General features: G+C 47.2%; 1 protein-coding gene across 5 annotated transcripts in view; it reads right to left on the reverse strand.

Annotated features, from left to right (window-relative positions):
- Positions 1–23,169, reverse strand: part of TNIK (TRAF2 and NCK interacting kinase) — a 149,970-nt gene that overhangs the window by 11,172 nt on the left and 115,629 nt on the right. For 2 of the 5 annotated variants that reach the window (XM_041467593.1, XM_041467590.1), the window contains 9 exons: positions 19,715–19,879; positions 17,843–18,082; positions 15,471–15,577; positions 13,011–13,174; positions 11,706–11,803; positions 10,962–10,985; positions 6,712–6,896; positions 3,468–3,594; positions 1,135–1,299 (listed from right to left, as the gene is read on the reverse strand). In XM_041467593.1, coding sequence (XP_041323527.1) covers positions 1,135–1,299; positions 3,468–3,594; positions 6,712–6,896; positions 10,962–10,985; positions 11,706–11,803; positions 13,011–13,174; positions 15,471–15,577; positions 17,843–18,082; positions 19,715–19,879 — 1,275 coding nt within the window. The remainder of the gene's footprint in view (positions 1–1,134; positions 1,300–3,467; positions 3,595–6,711; positions 6,897–10,961; positions 10,986–11,705; positions 11,804–13,010; positions 13,175–15,470; positions 15,578–17,842; positions 18,083–19,714; positions 19,880–23,169) is intronic. The other 3 variants (XM_041467594.1, XM_041467591.1, XM_041467595.1) reach the window with 2 other exon arrangements.

The following is a 23,169-nucleotide window of genomic DNA, read 5'->3' on the forward strand; positions in this document are numbered from 1 at the left end:
TGCTTGCATGAGTCACCTGGAAGCCCGTGAACAAAATCCCCAAGTTTCCACTCACACCCACTCCCTGCTCAGTCAACGCTAAAAATACAATTTTAGAAATGGAGATCATCTTTTTGGTGGATATTCTATCAATGAATACATTTAAACCCAATCCCAGGCTGCATTTCAGCAGCCCCAGGATGACTGTGGAAGGTGTTACTTTCAGGATCGACTCTCTCATTCCTGCTTTTAATGCCAATGAGGAAACAGATAAAAACTTGAGGTCAAGTCAGGCACCATCTGTTCTTACGTTTTATCAATGCCCAATTCCAAGAAATTTTTATTTTTATACAGCTAGTAAAAGCACACCATAGAGTGAGAACACCATTTCTATGAAAGAACACAGGATGGCAGAACTTTTGATGCACAGCCTACCAAATGAAACAAAAACATTAAATACAATAGCCTAATTAGCACCAAATGGGTTGATTTCTCATGGGAAAAATGAACTGTTTGGTTCCCACAGCTAAGGATGGTAAGCTGGACACATCAATTCCCTTGGTTTATTTGTCACATCTTGTACTAGGAATTTTTACACTTTATTCAATTTTAATGTTCAATCATGTGCCTATAAAACACCTACAAGAGATAAACATTTTGCCATGACAGGAAACACATGACTTTAAAAGTGTGCAGGCTTCTTCTACTCTGAAGAACAATCTGGAATTTTGTTGGCTTTGGTTTTTGGTAACCTTTTCAGTCATGATAATTATCAGAGGTTGCACAGATGGAAGCTGGGCCCAGTTGAAGCTAATGGCATCACTGGCTCTCACCACCTCCTTTTATATCCAAAAGTGTCAAAAAAAATGGAGCTTTCTTATCAGTTGGCAGCACTTGTGCCACACCACCAGAACTCCAGCTGGTGGGCTTGAAAGACCCAATAAATCCTTGTCCCATCAGCCCCAGACCCCTACAGCTGTAACCCATCCGATTCCCTCAATTTCCACTACACTCACCCACGGGGACCAGAAACAGAGAGAGGGAAGAGCCAAGAAAGGCAGGGAGGAAAGCAGGAGAGCCCCGACAGGGGGCAGAGATGTTAATACTCGATGTAAAAGCGATGCAAAGGAGAAAGAGGAGCCCCCCACCACCTACTTCAGGCACCGAGTCCATGTCCTGCGCATGCGTGGAGACTCGCCCCAGGGCCTCGGTCGGCGTGCCCGCCGGCGAGTGGCTTTGCTGCACCAGGTCAGGCAGATTGATGTGACCTGCAAAGCCATTGCTGGCTGCGTGGCCAGAACGCTTTTTTTCACCAGAGGTCTGCAGAGACACAAGGCATGAGGAAGAAAGAGAAGGGAGTGGGGAGGGAAGAGAAAAAGAAGAGGAAAAAAAAACCCAAACAAAACGAAGTTGTTGGCAGTCCCCCGGCTCCCAGAGCAAGCGCAGGAGAAGGACCCTCTCTGTCCCAGCCCCATGCAGCCTGGCAAGCAGCAAACCAAACCCCCCACTCCAGAGAATTAAAGACAGGATTAATGACAAAGTCAGTGCAGAGTAATTAGCCACGAAACAGCAAGAGAAGCCTGGTCACTGTTGGCTGGAGATGAGGAAGGTAGGGCAGATTCTGCGCTTGCCCCCATGGGTGCCATCCCCATGGCCAGCTCTCCTCCCACATGGCCCTGGTGACAGCAGAACCTGAGCCCTCAGTCAGCGTTAGCCTGGACAGCTTTGCACAGCTATGGCAAAGAGCAGCCTGACTGCAAGTGCCAGCACAGCCCTGTCCCATGTTTCTGTGACCCAAACCAGCAGTGAACAGCAGCAGCAGCAGAGGAGGGGCACAACCACCAGCAGTTTGCCCTGCACACGAGGTTCCTTATGTTTCCACAGCATTCCCCTTCCTTTCCATCCCCTCTCTGTGCAAGGTAGGTAGTGGGAAGTTTCTCCCTTTCTAATTTATTTTGCCATTTTGATTAATCTCACCTACCTGGAGCACATCAATGCGATTGTTACAGAGATTTACCCATTTTTGGATTTGTGGATTTGTGGAAACTTTAACTGGGCTCACCAAGCCCCTGACTAGTCCTGACGACATTTTTCTTTTGATTGCTCATTAGTATCACCTTTGACCACACCTTGCCATCCCACCAAAGAGTCAAAAGCTCTTTGCCCAAAGCCCATTGACCTCAGTGAGACCATCCTCTGATGGCTATGGTGGTAGGGGGGAAAAAACAGTAAGCACCCAGCACAAGGCTGCAGTTTGGATTTCTTATCATTTCCTCCCAGTGGGGTTTTCCAGCAGCTTGTCTTGCCCACGCCTTTTAAACCCTTCTGCATCCCAGTTCTCATCCAGCCCTGCTGGCACAGCAGGGATTTTACTGTTGTGATGCTGAACACAAGCTCCTTTCAGGAACAGCTGCCTGTTACACAGGACCTTGTTCTCCCACTCACCCACAGCTCCCTCCCTGATTTACGGATGTGCAGAGCTGTGGGGATCCCTGCTCTGAGCAGCTCCATCCCAGTGAGGGATGGGGTGGACTGTATTACTACCCCCTCCAAAACTGATAGAGAAAGGCAGCAAACATGCTGTCACTTCTTTTGCTAACTCATTCCTCTCTTTTAAACTTGCATTCATCTTTTTAATTTCTATATGAATACATTAGATAAATGGAATTAAGAACTAAAATGCAGCTCAAGTCTAGTTTACATGTGATCTAAACATCCCTCCTTTACAACTGCAGACTCCAAGCTCCCCTCCCTCCTTCTCCTCTCCCATCCACCTCCCTGATGTGCTGGTGTCAGTGACTCCCCTGTTCCCTAACCATGAGAGCCTCCTGCTCTCTCACCAGGAGTCCAGCTACCCATCTGCACTTCCATCAGCATCACCAGAACGTTCCAGCAGCTGGGAAGTCGAGAAACACCGAGGGAGATCTTCCACAGCTACTGAAGGTGCCTCCCCTGCCTCACTGCTGCAGAACCATCCCTCAGCTTTGCTCCCACCACAGCCTCCCCTCTACAGCCCCAGGGGATGAGGGCTGACATCCATCTGGGATGCCCAGTGCCTCCCACAGCGGGCTCTGAGCAGGACCAGCCTCTGCTAAAAGCCCCCAAATGCTCCACAAACACTGCAGGGCTCTAACAGTCCCAAAGGCTGGGAAGAATAGGGCAAACTTTGGGCCAGTTCCAAGTGAATTCACTAAACGCTGCAAACTGAAGATAACTCCTGCTGCCTGCAGCAATGGGGGGGTTACAGCAGAGCCATCTGCAGGAGCCTCCTCCCCACCCTGGCACTGCCATTCACTGCTGTTTGTAGTTCTGAGAAACATTTGCACTTGTCACATTTGCTCCGAGTGTAAATTGCATTAAGGAGAGCACTAACGAGCACAATTTACTCCTCAGTTTGTGTTCCGGACACACAGCACTGTTAGTTTTTGTGCTTACATGGGCAAAACCTCCTGAAGATGCTCCATGGAAGTGTTTGTTTTACAACTTACCTCCCTCACCATTAAAGTCCCTTCCCTTGAAATATTGCTAAACGTATCTGCGTGGGAAGTCTCCAGCCCGTGGGTTGTCACCATTCCCAGGTTGTAGGGCTCGTTGCTTCCAGGAATTCCTGTTGGTCTGGGGACAGAGGGGAAAAGCATTAATGATGAATATTGCCTTTGTTAAACTAGGTGAAACATCTTCTAGTACAGTATTATTTCAATAAGAGTAAGGCTCTGTATTCACATGAAGAAAAGTTAGAAAAATATAACCACTTAGATTTTTGGGGAAATGATAGATGCTGCCAGAAATACAGGGCCAGGGTCAGGTTGATAAACTGCAGGTACCAAAGAGAGACACCATTCTCTTTCTTATCCCAAGGTGTCCTGAGAGGAGCACTGATGAACGTGTAACAAGGAGTAGCACTCCTGCTTTACTTTATGTAATTTTTTTCTACCTCAAAAAGCTGCAGAAAACCAAAATTTACTCCCTTTAATTCCCATATCAACCCCTGAAAAGGAAACACCAGAGCATCTCATGGCAAATAATAAGGTGGGGATGAGGTCTGGAGAAGATGTGGGCAGAAGGACAAGTTGTGTCCTGTAGCTTTCTGCTGTTTTCCAGGTGAAAATGTAGCCCTAACCTGTGGTTTCACCTTGGAATTTCCACGTTCCTACTTGAAGAAGGGGGCTGGAATTGATTAAATTTTAGGACTACCTGAGATTGGATGTCACAGGTACTGAGCAGCCCCCATGACTTCACTTGGCAGCCTGGCTGCTTAAATATAACTGGAACAAATCCACAAGCAAACAACCAACACCCCTGGATGATCAAACCCATTACTTTGCATTTAAAAGCCACACAGACCAATTGCTTCCAGCACTGTGAGGCAATACAACCTTTAACTCCTGTGCACACCAACAAGCCCGGAGGCTTGTGAGGGAGCCTGGTCGGTGAAAAGCCAAAACAAGCTGGATTAATCATGGTCCAAGGTGGGATCTGAGCCCTGGGGACCCCGAGGTGGGACTGGCTCCTTGCCTACACCTGGACAGGCATCACAAAAGCACTCCAGACAGCAGCCCACCAGACTCCTACAGCACCTTTCATGTGAGGAGCTCACACCTCCCTACCATTAGTTTTTCTCCAAAGGATGAGAAAATAGCACAGTTATTATAGTTTTAAAATAAGAAAACAGGTCTAGAGGAGGTTATGTTAATTTTGAGACTGTACAGCCAGTGAATGAATGGCTGAGGTAGCCCTGAGGTCCCAGATTTCATCAGTGCACAGTTTCCATGTCATCCTGCAAGAATTCCCTGGCCATGGGCAAGAGCTGGCTTGCACAGCTCAAGGAGAGGGAGCTCAAGGGAGTCATCAGAGTCTTCAGATGGAGAAATGCTATCTCCAGAGGTGGATGGAATAAACAATCCCTGCTATCCACTGGGACACAGAGCAATGGATAGGTTTATCCTGCAGCAGAAGACACCTGGACAGAGCTGGGATGAAGAGCAGCCAAGTGCTCAGGGAGGATACCCAGGGAAGTTTAAACATGGGTTACATGAAGATCACTCAGAAGGTGCAGCAGAAGATGAGATGATCTCTCTTGGCCCCACCTTCCAATGACAAACACTGAACACAGGAAAATAAATCTCTGCTACAAAAACACTGAAGTACATCGAGGCTGAACTCGATCTAAGGTCCCTTTTGTGTGTATCAGAGGATTTGCCTTCTCTTTCCCCAGACATGGGGCAGTGCAGCTCTGCCTGCACACAGCCCTGCATCTCCACCCTGTGTCTCTGGGACACTCAGAGACAGGACATGATGGGACATGTGGCACTGGGCTGGCAGGGGCTGGGGGCATCCAGCTCACTGCTGTGCCTGCCATCCCACACATGTGGCTGCAAGGCATCCAGTGGGATATTTATCCACTGGGAAGTGCTGTGTCAAACCCAAGGTGTCTGAAGAAGGATGTCAGCACAAATTAACCACTCCTGATTAAACTCCTCTTCCATGAGCAGCTGGAGGCCCCTTCTGGCACGCCTGACTGCCCATCCCACTGCTGCACATTCAGAGCCAGCCCTCTGCCTCCTGACTTGCTCCAACCAACTCAAGAGCTCTGATTTTAATTCTTCTGCTGGAAGGAAGCTTCAACCCAGAAGCTTGGCACTCTGAATAACAAGGACCCAAGGAGACATGGTGTCCCTGCCAGTTAGAGGGCTTCTGTGCTACTCCGTGCCTCATGAATCAGAGAATCAAAGAATTGTTTAGCTTGGAGAAGACCTCTAAATTCCTTGAGTCCAACCACTCACCCAGCACCATCGTGTTCACTGCTAAACCATGTTCCTGAAGCCAGGTATGCCTGTATCAGCTATAACTAATTCAGCAGAAAAAAAAGGAAATTAACTGATTAAAACACAAATAATTCCCTGAAACTTTCCTACAGCTCCTCTGTGAATTCAGAGGGGCAGGATTCAGATCCTGCTGCCAGGCAGAGCCCTCCAGAAATGCCCCTGCAAAGCACTGGGTGGGAAGCCTGAGCAGAAATACTCCAGGAACTCTCCCTGAATGGCAACAGCTCCCTGTGAGTGTTGAAGCTGTGCTGCCCTGATCTGGAGATTCAAAAGCACAAATGTCCCATGGGACATAACAATCTGCTGATCTCTTCATTTCACCACTTTAACCCACCAACACTGACTGTGCCAGGGGCAGAAATCCAAGACAAAGATTCAGGATTATTCCAATCCTGGCTCTACCAGTTGGCACTGGGCAGGACACCAAGTGCTGACACTTTAGCATGGCTTAATTTGGGGCAAGACCAGGCTCAAGAGCAGGCAGAATTTTAGCACATCCATCCCATGGGCAGGACCCACAGTGTGGATGAGGTCAGCTGTGCTCACTCTGGCCAAAAACCTGCCTGCCTTGTCAGCAGGTACAGCTCCATCAGCTTTGAGGCAACATTCACTGAATATGCAGCAGAAATAGCCCCATTTTTCCCATTAATTCTCTCTGGTTTGGAACAGGAAAAACACTCATGTGAGTACATCATCCCTTGCAACAATGACGCCATTCCCAGTGCCAGCCACCAAACACGGACACGCTTTGGCCATGTCCTTTATGTCCTTTACCACAGCTGCTGCTCCTCCAGGCCAGGACACACCAGGGTTTCTCCTCCAGGCCAAGACACGTTGGGGTTTCACCTCCAGAAAAACACACCCCGGGGTTTCATGGTTTGCCCCCCTAAAAGAAAGCGTTCCTCACATGAGCCGTGGGATGTCACTGACAGGCACGGTCCCATCGTGTGTCTCGTTCTCCCCATCCTCCTCCTCCTCCTCGCTGCTCTCCGACTCCTCGCTGGAGGAGGAATAGTCTGTCACCTTCTTCAGGGGCCGGTTGGTTTCCTCGATGCGCAGCTCCCTCAACTCTTTGGCTAAAGCCGTCAGATCCTAAAGGGGATGGGGGCAAGGAAACAAGGAAGCGATGGCTGTTACATTCAGAGCGAGGAGAATGTCACACACATCTCTCCAAAAGCCAATGCTAACAGCACGAGCAACAAGAAATAGCTTTACAGAGTCGTTACAAACATGAGACAAACGTAAGACAATGTTTGTAGCATGTAGCATTTATTAAACAAAACAAAACTGATTTACGCTCACTGAAAAGTCAATAGCCAACCTCTTCTTTTTCTCTTTGGAACGTGTATGTGCATATATATACACACACTTATATGTATATACACGACAAAATTATATTTGTTGGAAAAGGTGAAGTTCAGTCACCATCATAGTAAACTGGAAAACAACGTCACTTCAAAGATTGGCTCGGAGAATTTCTCCTGCAGGGTTTTCTCTTCTTTCAAACTTCTCAAAGAGACCCCGTAATGGTATTTATTCTGTAATAAATGCATTTGGGAAGGAAGCAATGACAGCATCTCCCATGGAGTGGTGCAATCCCCACGTCAAGAGCTGCTTCCATGGTGAGTCTCCGCTGTCGGGTGGCTGCCGAGAGGCGGTGAGGAGCACGAGGAGAAGCGCCCAGCTCAGCCAGACTTTGGAGTCACAGCTCTGAGTCAGCCACACGATCAAAAAATAATAATAATAATAAAAAAAACATCCCTCAGTGGGACCCATTAAGCACTTTATGTGAAATGTGGCAGCCTACAAGCTAAGGGAGAAAGAAAACTAAAAAGAAAAAAAAAAAACAAAAAAGCCTTGAAACAAGAAAAAAGATAGGAGCAGTCCCAAAGTCTAGTCATAATTTTTCAGTTTACCATGACTTTGATGAGGTCTCAGACCCGACAGTCATATAAAATAGACACTGCTATTTCAAAACAAGGAACATGGCAGGCACCGTGTAGAAAAGAGACTTTTTGTTATCTTACATGCTTTTATAGCAATGCAGGGGGAAGCAGTAGGGCAGAAAAGCATGAGAGCTCGAATTAGAATGGGTTAGAGAACTCTGTTGCACAAGACATGCACATGACGAACAAAGCATTGCAATTGTCAGTCTTACCATTTCTCCCTATATTAGTGACCGAGGTAGGCATCAGTGCATTCGGTCAGAGATAAAGGATTAGGGAGAAAGAAACTCATTGAAAAAGACTAAATTCCACAATTGTCTTACGGCCATACTCTCATTTACTGCATTTCCAGTTTACCGTTCCAGCAGGGCGACTACGGCAATATTAATTATTGCGGCAAAAGGAGCTCTTAAAATCTATCCTGTCGACATGTGAAGAAAAGGATGGAGAAGCTCTATGGCTGAGATGCAAACCCAGTTTGTTTTTTAATGGTGAGGCAGGAATGTTTTGTAAGCAATCTGTGCTTTGGCTGCGGATGACCCACACCTCCCGGCGGGCTCCCACCGGTGACAGCCACACATTCTGCTCCCAGGTCTGCCCTGCCCAGGCTCTGACACAGACACTCCCCTGGATATTGGAGAGTTCTGCATCAGCCCCAGAAGTACAAGCATCCGGAAAAGGCCTTTTTTTTTTTATTTTTATTTTTTTTATTGGTCAATCCCTCTTTCACAGCAGGCACCTGTGATGGGTTTTATATGGGTTGTTCAGCCTGGAGAAAGAGAAGGCCCCACAGGGAGACCTCAGAGCATCTTCCAGCACCTAAAGAAGCTCCAGTAGAGTTGGAGAGGGACTTTGGACAAGAGTATGGAGTGACAGGACATTTTTCCTTTTTTTTTTCCTTTTTTTTAAAAATTGGTCAATCCCTCTTTCACAGCAGGCACCTGTGATGGGTTTTATATGGGTTGTTCAGCCTGGAGAAAGAGAAGGCCCCACAGGGAGACCTCAGAGCATCTTCCAGCACCTAAATAAGCTCCAGCAGAGTTGGAGAGGGACTTTGGACAAGGGTATGGAGTGACAGGACAAGGGGGAATTGCTTCAAACTGACAGAGAGTAGGTTTAGATTAGATATTGGGAAGAAATTCTTTATTCAGACTGTGGTGAGGCCCTGGCACAGCTTGCCCAGAGAAGCTGTGGCTGCCCTATCCCTGGAAATGTTCAAGGTCAGGATGGATGGGGCTTGGAGTGACCTGGGATAGTGGAAGGTGTCCCTGCTTATGGACAGGGTCTGGGGGGAAACAAGATGAACTTTAAGGTCCCTTCCAACCCAAACTATTCTCTGATTCTGCAGTTCTGTGTCCCTCCAAATGGTCTCTGTACCTTTAAAGAAAGGCTCTTCACCATGATTAAGGAGAGATTGTGGTATTTCAAGAGCTCCTTTTCGATGCCAACATGTTTGAGATTGAAATAGAGTCAAATCTGCAGTCATGACAACTAATTATTTTAATTAGTGCCATAGCAGCTTCTATGATACGACTGCTTCTTTTCCTAAATAAGAATCAGTGACAATTTGAGCAGCTCAACAATGCTTTCCATTTAGAGTATCAAACATGCTCTTTATTGAGCACTTGCCTTTGAATTGAATTAGAGCCTCTCACTTTAAAAGGAATTTTAGGACTGTGTAAGAACCTCTTAAAACTGCAGCTGGACTTCTGCAGCGCAGGACTAGCACTGAACTCCTCCCTGTCACAGCACTGGACTGTGAAAATTATTTATTTTTTGTACCTTCCACTTCTAACGTGCTTCAAGGCACCCTATCAGCCTTTTTTGGCCATCACTAGAAGATAGTAAAGTATTTTAAAAATCAGCTTAACTACTTTTTAATAACTAATTTGAAAGTTATAAGAGCAGTAATACTCCCAGACAATATCATCAGATAACTCATATTTCCTAGTTAAAGCTTTGCCTCAGGATGGTTAATTCTTTGATGCTATCATTTTGTTTAAGTAATGAGCTCTTTGTAGGATTAAATGGCTTCACCAAGTTGCTCCTGGACCAAAAACAATCTGACAACTAGAAATTGCTCTGTAGCTCCACACGTTCCAAGTGTTATTACTGAGGGTGACATAATACATAAGTTAGCGGTGTCAGTGCTCTTTAATTACTTTTAATTACAAAGCCTTCTTTAGATTTAATATTTGCTGGAATCAAGTCAGATTGGTTTCCGAAATCACATCGCTCCTTGAGCTTGAATTCAGCACACACACTGCCTCTATTTAGACACTGATTTATGTGCTTTTTTCTTAACAAAGCACCTCATTAAACAAAATGTATTGCTCATATTTTATCCAAGAGAACAAGTTAACTAACCAGCACATCTTCCTTCTTTCATATCTTCTATTTTTAGAGGAAAGAGGCTGTAGAAGAGGCTGCTGAAACCAGTGCTTTCTGCTACAGCCCTGCAGTTACAGCGATGAGTGTGTGAGGCAAGTTAAATGTTAAATCAGGAATGCTGGGTCTTTTCCCATTAATGTTTAAACATTCACCGCTGCCAGATGCACATTTAAAATATTATCCTAAGTGAAAAAGGTGCACTTCAGGACTCTCATTTTTTAAGAGGATGAATGAGGACCAGCACTGCCATCAACATCCGAGATGGCTCTGCTGACTGGCTTTGCAGTGGATGCTGATCCCTGAGAATGAACAACCCACCGCTCCGGATTTTTCAAGTGCCTTTTTTTGAATTAGGCTTAGAACACATTTCAAAAAGCACTTGATGGCCCCACTGAAATCAGCAGGTGGCCAGGGGCTGTGGCTGAGAGCAGAATGTGGTGAGGGGTCCAGGCTGCCCGACCTCCTCCACCGGCACGAGAAACCTCCGCTCTCGCTCCTTCTCCTTCCAACACGCCGAACAACGGCAGCACCACCTGCTCCCCCACGTGAACACTGGGATGCCTCTGCCCTGGCCTCCATGCAAGTGGTGTGGCCAGCAGGTTTTGGGCAGCCCAGGGCTGAGCAGAGCACGCCAGCAGTGCTGTCCCCTCCCCGCGGGCGGGCTCCCGACGCCGGAACGCCACCGGTTCGCTCTCCCGTCCGACCCGAGATCGCATCGCCACCTTTATCAACGCCAGCACCAAGAAAACCCAGCTCGGAATTAAGCACTAACTAGTCAACCTTGCATAGGCATGACCCACTGAGAAAAGATATCACTAACCTCATCTATAGCTTTCTTATAGCTCTGTGGGTAAAGGAAGAATAATCAGCATCAGAGGAAACAGATCGGGACAGGAAAAAGCCAGAGGAAGGGCAAGCAGGTTAGAAATAAAATTAGAATTGTTAGCTCAACGCTGTGGAGTGTAGAGAAAAAAAACATCATCAACAAAACATTAATACACATTAAAATAGAGAAGCAGTGGAAATTCATATAGTTTTTAGGCTGACTCTGCAGTTTTAAGATACAAATGTTAACAGCATTAAACCAGAAGGAAACACTTCGGATGAGATTTTGCTCAGAATAATAGAAGGGGAGTGTACAGAGACCACTACCAGGTGGGGTTTTAAGCTGGGAAGGCTGTCGGGGGCTGGTTGGTTCCCCAGCCTTCACGAGCAGAGCATCCCTCGGCGGGTGCTGCGCGGGACATGCAGCACGGAACACAACCATGTGCCATCGGCCACCGCCGCGCCCAAGCTAGCAAAGCCCTTAAGCGTCTGCTTCGCCTGGAAACACAGGCTTAAGTGCTTTCCCCTAGGCTTGGGCTCCTGGTAAAAACTCATGCACTCTCTTAAGCATTCAAATCTCCCAGGGGCTCTTGCTGTACTGCTGCTTTCCAGCCTCTCTGCTGGAGCAGCAGCAGTGCTAGCCTCGTTTTTGGGCTCCCCGCGGTTGTGCCACCGCACCGAAGGGAAACGTGGCCAAGCCAGCTGGCAGCATTCCCATGGGAAGGAATTGAGGACTCACAGCGGGTCGGCTCGGTCGTGTCACGTCCCTGTTGTCCTCCTGCTTGACCTTGGCGGGCTCATGGGAGAGCACAGGGGACCCTTCGGGCTTGGCATTCCCTGGTGAAAGGCAGGTGGAGAGAGCGGGAATTAAAACGCTGCCAAAAGCCACCACTGCATCCTGTCACCTGGGACAGGTGGGAATGGGGGCTTCATCATCACTCTGCTGTCTTGAAAAACACTCCTGCTCCTTTCTGCTTCTCCACCAACAGAGCTAGGGAAGCCATAATCCTGCCCAGCCTCCACCACAGCCCCCTCACAGAGTTACTGCTCCTTTTCTACAAGAAAGAAAATTTAAAACAAATTTGCTAGGGAAGCCATAATCCTGCCCAGCCTCCACCAACAGCCCTCTCACAGAGTTACTGCTCCTTTTCTACTAAAGAAACAAATTTACTTTGCAGAAGAGCAGGGCATGTGATAAATGAAAAGCTCTGCAGCATCTGACATCGCTAGGACAATACTTGTCACAGGATTCCTCATTAGTAAAAACAAAACCAAACCCGAAATGACAATGGGTTACAAACTCCTTTTATTGACTACCTAGAGGACGGATGGTTTCAACAACAGACACCATCATCTTATGGCCAAGTCATAAAATATTCAACGCATGGAGGCAGCATTTGTCTTAATGCTCTTCAGCCCTGGGGAATGGAAGCGTGGGGCTGTGCCAGAATGCAGATGTGTGGGTGTATGGGCTGTGGCAACTCCACTACTCCACTGCCATTAAACAGGGGAATGGGATATCTTTAAGAGGGGCTCTAGGGTGAGAGGGAACAATTTGGCTACACACATAAATCCCATGTCAGCATGGCTGTCTGGTGAAAGCATTTGAGAGAGAAAGATTCTTACAGGTTACATCACTCCTCTGATCCCATTTCGGGCACAAAGATGAAGCCCCCAAAAATATATATATCAATTAAAAGTGAAACACACTCCCAGAAAAAAACACATCAGAGGAGGTGCACCCAGGTGGATGAAGACAGGAAGCACACTGGTTGTTTTTTTTTGTTTACCCTAAAGCATAACTCCCATCTCCTTTTGCCAAGGCTACTTGGCAGTGAGATGCTGTGGCCATCTTATATCAGCCTCCAGGGAAACGGGGCTGTTGGCATCTCTGTTTGCAAGGAGGCCAGCAGGTCATAAAAGCACATCAGAAATGATGGACCCTTTGATTTTTAAATTTTTTTTTTTTTAAAAACAAGCATGAGATCACAGACCTCTTGCCCTTCCTGGTGTGCCTGCTGCTGAGGGATGTTCCCAAGCTCACCTCTGACTCTGTTGCGCTCGCTGGAGCCAGCCTGGGAGCCAGGCTGGGATCCACCCTGGGAGCTGGGCTGGGAGCTGGGAGTGCTGGAGCTGGAGGAGCTGCCACTGCTGGTCCTCTGCAAGGGGCTCTCCACGATGGTCTCTGTCCTCCTCAGGTCTGGGTTGCTGCAGGAGGACAAAACAGGGAGGCACCATCAGGCAGGGTCACACCCGCCCCCAGGGCTCCAGACCCTTCCCACACTGACACGGGTGCCTGCAAAGGCCAGGAGAGTTCTCCTCTGGACAGGGAGGAGACAGGGCTGAGGTCACCAATTTTGGGTGCTCTATGACCACAGCAACAACAAAACAAAAATTGCCTAGAGAAGATTTCTGCTCCTGTTTCGTAAAATTTGGCAACCATTAAAAATTCCTTGCTCTCGATCCCCTGTCTGTACACTTGCAAAGCTGGAGTTACCTAATTAGCCACCAAAATTCTTCATAAAAGCAGGAATTTGTGATGTGCTGTTAGACAAAGATTTCAGCAAAGCAAGGATCTCAAATTTGCAACAAGGCTGCAGATCTCTTGAACCACTTAATTCACAGACCCCAATTTTCATGGCTTCACTTCAGACTTGCATCAGATATCCACTTTTCCTCCTTGATTCTCTCACCCTTGTGAACACAGATAAATCTAGAATAAAAAGTGCCCTTGATACACAAGGAGTGACTAATATCTCTCTGGCTATCAAACGCCTTTAGGAAATTAATTCTTACTTGGCATTGAAATGACATCAGAAGAGATGTTCATCCAGAGTTAGGCAATTTGGTTTTATACAATGTTTCTGGAAGTGATCTTACTCACTTACTCAAAGGACTCTTTAAAATGTGTAGTAAATATTCCCTCATTTCTCACAACAGGGTGACAAATAAAAGAAGGGATATTTTTGTAATATTTGCACTTATGCATGGGGAGAATCAAGAACTAATAGGAAAAATGGGGGAAAAGGAAAAATATTACATTACTGTGGGAGAAATAAAGTATGAAATAATTTCAATGAAAACTTAAGTTTAATGGACATGTGGCAGCATCCTAATAATTTCCAATTTTCATCAAAGTGAAGGTCTCCAGCTCATGCTGTATGGCTGACATCCTTACCTAAATTAACTAATGAAGTATATTTGAAAACTTTGGCAACTGATGTCTTTACCTGCACTGACCAGGACTGGGACAGTGAAGGTGCAGGAAACACTGGGCAACCTTGAATTTGAATCCCAGATTTCCATTATCCTTTTTACTTTCAATACCATCACTTATAAAGATTACGCAGCCCAATATCCCTCTGCATTTTAAGCTGTCCTTCAAGCAACAGCTAATTAAAAGAACAACATTTTCAAGAATTCAAAATGTTTCAGCCTTTGGCAAAGAAGAGCAACAAACCACGATATGCTTTTTCTCTAATTAAAAAAAAAGAAAAGAACAACAAAAAATACTCTTCCTCCTACTGCTGTCCCCGCCAGTGACTTGGGGCTGCTGCCTGAGTTTGCTGAAGCACAGAGGGGGCACTGAGCTGGAAAGGGAAGAGTATGCTCATACTGGTGACAGCACACACCATGAACATCCCCACATTCACTTTTTGACCTCACCCTCTGAGGACAAGGCAGGAAAGAAGAAGCCAAGGAGCTCCCTCCTCACGCAAGGCTAATTGGAACTCGCATTTCTCCGGGGATCTGCCCGTCTGAGGTCCTTCTGTGAAGCAGGGACAAGCTCTCGCATGACTAAGCTGTGTTTTTTCCATCCAGCTCTGAGCAGAGCCTGTCAGCTTCCCTGCTCGTTTTGAACATGCCCAGGGACAGCTGTGACACGGCAGAGATGGGAACACAGCGGTGGCACAGCACCTCCCTGGGGCCCACTGCTGTGCCAGAGCTGCATCTGGCTGAACTAAAGGCCCAGTCCTAGGAAGCTGAAAGGAATTTAATCCTTGATCTACATCTAGAGAAGATCTCAGCAAGCTGTATGAGTGTCTGTCCTGCAGCACATTCCTCAGTCATTATCTGTGAAAAACCACTCTGATGCATAAGAAATGTATGGAATGTACCACTGAGACCTCCCCACAGCTTATAGGGATCCGCTGATATGCAAGAGGTGAGAACCAGGACCTAATTCCACTACGGGGAGCACCCAAACTCCTGTTTGCTTCCACAGCAGCAGATGCAGCATCCACCTCCAGACCCTGCAATGCCTAGGAATGCATCCAGCCAAGGGAGCAACCAGGGATTCCAGTGCTCCAAGCCTTGTCAATACAAATCACTGTTGGATGCAAAAATTCACTCCAGACACAAGAGAAGCCTTGCAGATGTCGTGGTGCTCACTCAGCTGAAGCAGGGCTGGACCCCAGCCCCTGTCTGTGCTCCCAGCCTGGCCATGTGGGCAGTGCAGCAGTGGCACTCCAGGGTCACTCCTGCCTGTCCTGCATGTCCTCACCTTGCCCGAATGGGCTGGGAGCCCAGCCGGGGCCCCAGGGCGCTGCCATTGCCAGGGGAGTTCTTCCTTGCCAGGGCAGGGGATATGGAAGTGGTTCGTTGAGGCACCTGGAAAAGAATGGAGACATCTGCAGTCACCCAGTCTGGGCCACTCACTCACCTGAGCCATCTGGAGATCACCTTCCAGCTCTGCCTTAAGGCTGATTTACAACTGATTTCCCACTGAGAGAAAGGCAGTATTTAGAGCAATTATAAAATACAAGGCTCTCAGCTTTTAGAAGGAATCACTGGAGTGTGAGGCAGCAGCAAGCAGCAATGGTGCTCTCAGGGATGCTCCAGGGAGCCCCCAGAGCAGCCTGGCTACCACCAAATAGGGCACTTACATCTAGAAGAAATGTATGCACATATAAACACACAAATATATATATATACATATATAATTTAAATCTAACAAAACCCATAAAAGTAATTTTTAAGGTAAAATTCAGACTGAATTGCATTTCAACAGCCACAATGGAGGTTTTCTATCTAGCTCAGATATGACACATGCTAGCAGACAGAAGGTGTTGACTGGTGGACAAACAAGAGGGTTGACAGTGGGAAGATCCAGACTGACCTACCTAACACTGGGATCAAACACTGTGACCTTCACTGAGCTTCAGATGCCGCTGCCAGAACCTTGCTGCTGGCAGAAGGGCTCAGCACGAGCACCCAAAGCCAACCACAGCCTACAGGGGCAGTGACAGGTAACCCTGGACCTCTGTCCCATCCCGTGGGAGCTCAGGCATCACTGCATGGTCACAGGTGCAGTGGCCTCATCCCCCAGCACCTCAGGTGATGTGGAGAGGCAAGACAATACTCACCGTTCAATACCTTGCACCAGGTAACAGAAAGGCCAAGGGCTTGTCAGGATTAGCAAGAAAAAGGATTAGGCTTGGCTTTTTTAAAGAATAAACACACGGTTGCATTAGGCAAGATAAGAGAAGATTTAGAGAGCTTGCACTGCAGCATCAACAGCTGCAGCTTGTCCCAGTACAAAGCAGTCTCCCCTCCAGGTGGGGTACTCTGCAGTCAGGACTTGGGGAGTTTTCCACCTTCCTCTGAAGCATCCAGCCATAAGCACTGGCAGAAACAAGACCCTGGACCATGGAGACAGCTGGTCCTGCCTCTCGGGGCAGTCCTTTAGCTCCTGCCTCCCAACACCTCAAACCCACCTCGAGCACTCCAGTGTGAAGTCAGGCTCCTCATGGGTGGTGCTGCCAACACAACAGCCCAAAATGTGACCTGGTGGGGATCCCTTCCAGAGTCCACTTTCCCTCAGCCAAGGGGGAAATTACTGCAGAGTGCTGGAGAACAGCTCATCTCCCAGCAGCCATGGTCTCACCACGCAGGGCATCACTGTGGCTGAGTGTCCTTCTCAAAGGACTCATGGCAATAGCCAACATTAAATTGCAGGGGCTTTTTCTTAATAAGCTTAAAACCAGGCAGCCACCCTCCTGCACTATGCAGGAGCCAAGCACACAGACAGTTCCAGGAGCTGTTGGCTTGCTGTTGCCTTCAGCAGAGCACTGATATCTCCTCTTGCTTGGTGACAGCAGAAATAGGAGCATTATTAACACCCATGACACCACCACAGATCCCCTGCACAGGGAGGCTTACCTGGTGACTGTGACTTTGCTCTTAAAAAGGCAAGTCACTCAATTTGTAAATACACAGAAAAAATTGCCTCTCAATCAGGGACAAATACTGCCTCCCTGTCACTAATCAATTTATAATCATTTCTCCTCTGTAAAAATCCTCCTGGCTAAGCACTGATTCACTGTAAGGGCAACTTTAATGGCCAAGTTATAATTCTTCCAAAGTGAAGGTGTATAAACAACACAATCGAAATACTGGTCCAGAAGAATCCTAATTAAAGAGGTACTGCCAGACACTGCCAAAATGTCAATGAATGTATAAAGCTGCTGGAGCCCTTACAAGTCTTCCATCAATATTGATTGCAACTGGAGGCACGGTACTGGACTAAAAAGAACCCGTCTTATTGAGTATGACAAATTTTATGTTCCTATAATTCTATTTAAGCAGAAGGTTGTTTTTTATCCAAGGGAAAGAAGAGATTAATTTGTTTTGGCCTCTGCCTGAGCTCGAGAACTTTCTTTGCTGGAGGGCAGTGCTGTTTTGCAGCTATTTTGCAGCCAAGAGCAGCTCCCAGCATGTCCTGCAAACCCTGCCTGAGGAAATGCAGCCCCTGGGTGGGTCAGCCCCCGCTGCAGAGCCTCGGGGTGGGCTCAGTCCTGCCCACTCTGCTTTGCCAGAGGGACTCAGCTCTGGGGTTGCCTCTGACAGTGCTGAAAGTGAGGAGGATTGTGTTACCTTTGGTGGAATGTCTTCCTCCTGCCGTAACCAAGAACTTCGGTCAAACTTTTCAATGCGAGGGGGCAGAGGAGGGTTTTCTGAGGTGGGGTCCGAGTTCTGCCTTGGCATCTCAGTGCGGTGAGAGGTCACCGTCAGAGCCTCCTGAAACCCAGCCAGTCCCTTTGCAGGCTGTTCATGCAGTGACTGAGACCCAGACAAGGAGCTTCCTTGGGATTTCACAGTGACCAGATGTGGAATCTAAGCACCAAGTCAAAACAGAACTATCAGTCAAAATGGGAGGGTTAAAAAAAAAAAAAAAAGAGGAATTAAAAAAAATTTAAAAATTTGATTTAAAAAAATTTTTTTTGATTAGCACTGAAAAGCCCCCTTGGTCTGAGATCAGCACTGCCTTGGTTTCAGGAACTTCTGACTTACATCACTTCAAGGCAAGATCTGTTAAAAATCACACTCCCGTACACGCCGTGCCCGCCCCAGGCTCTGCTGCTGCTGGCCCAAAGTCCAGCTCCTACACCTGCACCTCTGTGGTTGTACTAATGAGGTTTGGCATGGATTTTCCATGTTAAAAATGAAAAAAAAAAAAACAAAAAACCAAAAATAAGGAAACGATAATAAATAATAATTGATTAAAAAAATCATCAGGAATTCTGAGGCATAGATGGCTTAAAAATATCGGGAGGCATGAGCTTCTATAGGTCCTGGTGGCTCCCAGGGATTAGCCCTACAGGTTGCAAGTTTAAGGAATACTGACATCTGTTCTGGGAAGTCTGAGAGAATCACAAAGTTACAGTTTGTGAAATCAGAGCTTCTTCCCAGGACTCTGTGAAGCTGCACTCCTTTGATACAACAGGGTTGTAACTTTTATTTGAAATTTCTACATACAGGTCTCTGTACATGTCTCACATGAGTGTGCACACATACACTGACATGGGGCTCTGGGCTTCAAGCAACTCTTTCATGTGTATTTTATTGCCAAAGTCTTTGTAGCTGCTGATGGTATAGGACACCAAGAAGGTCACTGAAAATTATTTGGTCAGTCAGAGGGATGACAGTGAAGTGTGGTTTTGCCCATTTTCCCAATGCATACAAAAAAGTATTTTTCAGGGCTTACCTGCACATTTTTGTTTAAAGGTGGCTTTGTACTGGAGTTGCCACACATGGATGGCACTTAGTTGGCACATATTCCATAGAAAGCCCAGCTGAACCTGGAGCAAAGGCTTTGTATTTCCCTCTGAAATCACTACTGGAGTCTGTGGATCTGTGGGAGCAATTCCAGGGGCTGGACCAGAGCCAGCACTGACACTCCTACAGCTTTTGGTGGCAGAGTACTTGCAGACCTCAAGGCTGGGAGAAACTTCTAAAATAATGATGCCCCTCCTCTGTGACAGTCATGGTGATCTATGCCCTCTCCAGATGTGTTTGTGACTGATGTCAACTCAATGGAAAACCAAAACAAAACCTTGAATCAAAGCAGCAAAGAAAGCAAAACCTCTTTCTGATGATCCTCAGCATCAAAGCATCCCGGGTCTTTTGTACCAGGCTCTGTGGTTTTAGTCCTTTACATAAACCAGATCCAAAGAGGATCAGAGCAACAGCTGCACTGGACCAGAGCAGCAGTTCCTCCTGGTCCTCCAGCTTGTTTCTAGCAGTAACCAGTACGTGATGCTTCAAAGGAAGGTATAAACCAGCGTGATGTTGCTAACACATGGAGGTGACAAGAGGAATACACTCATGCATGTAGATGCTGCTCTTACTCATGAACATGCTTAAGGCTGAGAAACCAGGGAGCCAGACGCTATTTCCCTTCCATCCACTCTTCCTTGTTTCCTTACCAGCACCCCCAGCATCCTGGCAGCGGGGGAGCACCATTACCTGTGGGTCCACGGGTCGGAGCAGGGGCGGGGTCCGGGCTGGCTGCACGCCGCTGATGCTGAAGGACTCGGAGCGAGGAGGCAGGTTGGGGTCAGAAATCCTGTTGGCCACCTTGTGGGGCATGGCCGGCGAGCTCTGGCGATTGAGCCGGGAGCGCTCCTCCACCTGTGGGACACGGGGACAGGGTCAACGCCCCCAAGAGCCCATCTCTGATGGAAACCCAAGGTTTCCATAAATACAGAAAGCTCTTTTCTCTTTAGGTGTATCGTATCTATTGTTTGATCAAGGTGGTGATCAGTCACAGGCTGGACTTGAGGTGCTTGGAGGTGTTTCCCAACCAAAGCGATTCTGTGATCATGGAATCCAAGTTATCCATCAAACTGTGCAATAAATGCATTTTAAAGGCATGAAAAGGACTGCTTGAATCTACATGCTTAATTAATTTCTGAATATGAAATGGAAAAATAAAGAAACAAAAAAGAAAAAATAAAGAAAAGGCAGCACGCCTCAAGAGAGATGCTCCTAGAAGATGACTCCCGAGAAGCTCTTGCTTCTTCTCAAATGGATCTTGAAGCAACGGAACCATTTTCCTTCACGGTTATAAACACAACTGGTAGTTTTGTTTGATCTGAATAAAAGAACAAACATGGCAGCCAGAAAACTGTTGGCTTTGATCTGAATTTACTGAGTCTGGCACTTTGTCATGTATGAGAGGGAAAAAACCTCTTTTACTGAGAGAGAACACCAACCCAAAGCCCACTGCTTTCAGCTACCCTTGATGGGAGCACAGTGGTTTCAGCTCACCCAGCCATGCCACCCTGCAGTTAGGCTGTGCATTGATATTCAGGCAGCATATGCTATGCAGAATTTTTGATACCTCGAGATCTGATGTGTATTTATTTATGTGTCATTAAAGTGTTAAATACCCCTAGCATGTCTTGATTCCACCATGGATGATGCCATAGTAAAAGGCAATCTTTACAACAGGTTTGCTTGGAAAGAACCACAGCTCTTCTTTAAGTAAATACTCATGAAACAAAAGAACCATTATATGAATAAAAATGAATCCTTTTCAGAGACTGAGCATGAGACAGAGTAAAATCTAGGTAAGAAATTTGTGTCATGGACTGTTTCCTTTTTAAGTTCATGAGGGGCCACCTGGGCTACTGCTGTGTCCTAGAAGGTCACCACAATGTCCCCAGGCCCAGCAGCGAGCAGAGGCCGTGCAAAACTCTGCCCAGCAGTGCCCAACAAAGGGGACACGGGGATGAGAAGGGGAGCAGGGTGGGAAGGAGAACTCCCTCTGAGGAGGGAGCAGCAGCCTGAGTGCTGGGTCACAGGCTGCTCCAGTGCATCTCCTCCTCAGCCAAGGCCTGGCAGCGACAGACGGAGCCGGAGCGGCGGCCGCGGCCCAGCTGCTGCTGGTCCTGGGGAATGTCCAAGCTGGTCTGAGGAGAAGGCAGGAGAGGGATCAAATGGGGATGTCTGGCTACTGGGAAGGAGAAAGGTGCTTGATTTCCCACTGCCAGTATCTCCCCACTTGCACCTTGTGGGACCAGCACAGCAAAAGATGCTCTTGGGACTCTCCAGCTGTGCTTGGTGGGACCCTGCTGATTCCACTATTAGGCAGAAAGGGGGAAAGGCAACAAAACCCTTCAGGAGTTCATCATTGCTGGAGTACAGACCATTTCTACTTGAACTCAAGTTGTCCCAAACAGGAAACATCCTTAGCAGTGTCTGTTCAGTCCCAGTAGGAGGCTGCTAATGTTTTAATACATCACTTCAAAGTGAGAGCAGCATAAAAGCCACGGGGACTGAAGGAGGAGCTGATGTGAGTGTTGGCTGCTGCAGAGAACAGAACAGCTCATGATGCACAGCTGAGCCCTGAGTCCTCCCAGGGAAGCTCTGAACAGTGGGAAAGCACCACAGGGACCAGCCACCATGTGGAAAATGTGGACACCTGTCCCCTCCTTTCTGCACAATTATGAGTGGAATATTCCTGCCCAAACCCACCTTCAGCTAACCAAGCTTTCCCTGGCTAGCTGCAACACGTTGTTCAGCAAATACTGATCCACAACAGAAAAGTCAGTAACAAAGGGAGCTGCTAATTACAGGACCACAGCTCAGAGTGCTAATGCCACATCCCTGGCTGGATCACCAGAGGGTCCCAACATGATCTCCAAAAAAGCCCAAATAGTCCATAATTGTAAGAGATGTGCCTGGAAAAACAGGGCAGATCTGGGGCACATCCCAAGTTAGCTTCCAGTGGATAACCCTGGATAACAAGAAGTAGAAGGGGCAGCAGAAGGGAATGTGCATCCATGCGTTTTGGCAGGACTATCTGCTCAGACTGTTTCATTCAGCATCAAGAGAAATCCCTGACTGTGCTCTAGGGAAGCTGTGAGAGATGCAGCACAGGCTGGTTCCCCACCCAGAGCTCTGTCATCACCAGTCCCTTAACCAGGGGATGCAGGGACACAACCACAAGGTGAGTTGCCACAGTCTCACTCTGATGCTTTATCCCACTCCTGCAGGGTCTTGGGGTCATCCTGTGAAAACCAGTGAGGTGGGAAAATGTGTGTAAGAAGGAGAGGTGTGAGAAGCAAAGACAGGCACAGCGTGAGGAGGGCTCAGCTGTGGTGATCAAGCTCCTACGAGAGAAGACTTGAGACCAAAAAAGCACAAAAACAAGGGCAGTATGGGATATAATGCAAAATCCTCAGGAAATATCCAAATAAGCTTTGCACAGCCTCCAGAAACTGTAGGCTGAGCACCAGACTTGTCTTTTCATTGTTCCCACAGGAAAACAAAGTCTCAATATTTCTGTTAAATTAGCATGCATGGGTTGGGTATGGAAATTGCTAAACTATAGCAAAAACCATGGTGGGCTCATTAAGTATCAGCACAAATCTATCTGTGGAGCCAGCAAAGGTGGACCTTCAATATATGCAGCAAAGTACCTGAATTGTGTTACAAGTAGGACTAAAGAGAAGATAAAACAGGATGGAGGCAAGAGGAGTCATCCTGGGAGATTCCCAAGGGTGCTTTGCTGAGGCAGTACATCAAACTACTGCTCCCAACAGCAGAAAGATGCCACAGCTTGGAGCATTTAATTAGAAACCAGACAGAGTGACACAGGTAAGGAATAAATGGTTTGGAGAGCTAATTGGAGGAAGCTGGAGAAGTTCCCCAACAACAGGAAACCTCATATTCCCTATGATTTTGGCAAAGGGTGAGAGGCCATGTTCTGCTGCTCTTAGTACATTGTGCAGTTCCCAGTGTCCTGCTTCCAGTGACAGCATCAAAAAGATGCCAGCCTCACAAAACAGAAGAAATGGGCCTTTGTGTTTGAAAGGGAAAGCTAAATCCAGCACTTTTCTTCACCCCAGATAAAAAAATAATATTCCTTTTTACATATCTTTGGTAAAGTTTTGTAGACAGTGCCAGAAGTACTT

The sequence above is a fragment of the Pyrgilauda ruficollis genome, unplaced genomic scaffold (genome assembly GCF_017590135.1).
Source record: "Pyrgilauda ruficollis isolate IOZ18807 unplaced genomic scaffold, ASM1759013v1 scaffold21, whole genome shotgun sequence".
Classification (NCBI taxonomy): domain Eukaryota; kingdom Metazoa; phylum Chordata; class Aves; order Passeriformes; family Passeridae; genus Pyrgilauda; species Pyrgilauda ruficollis.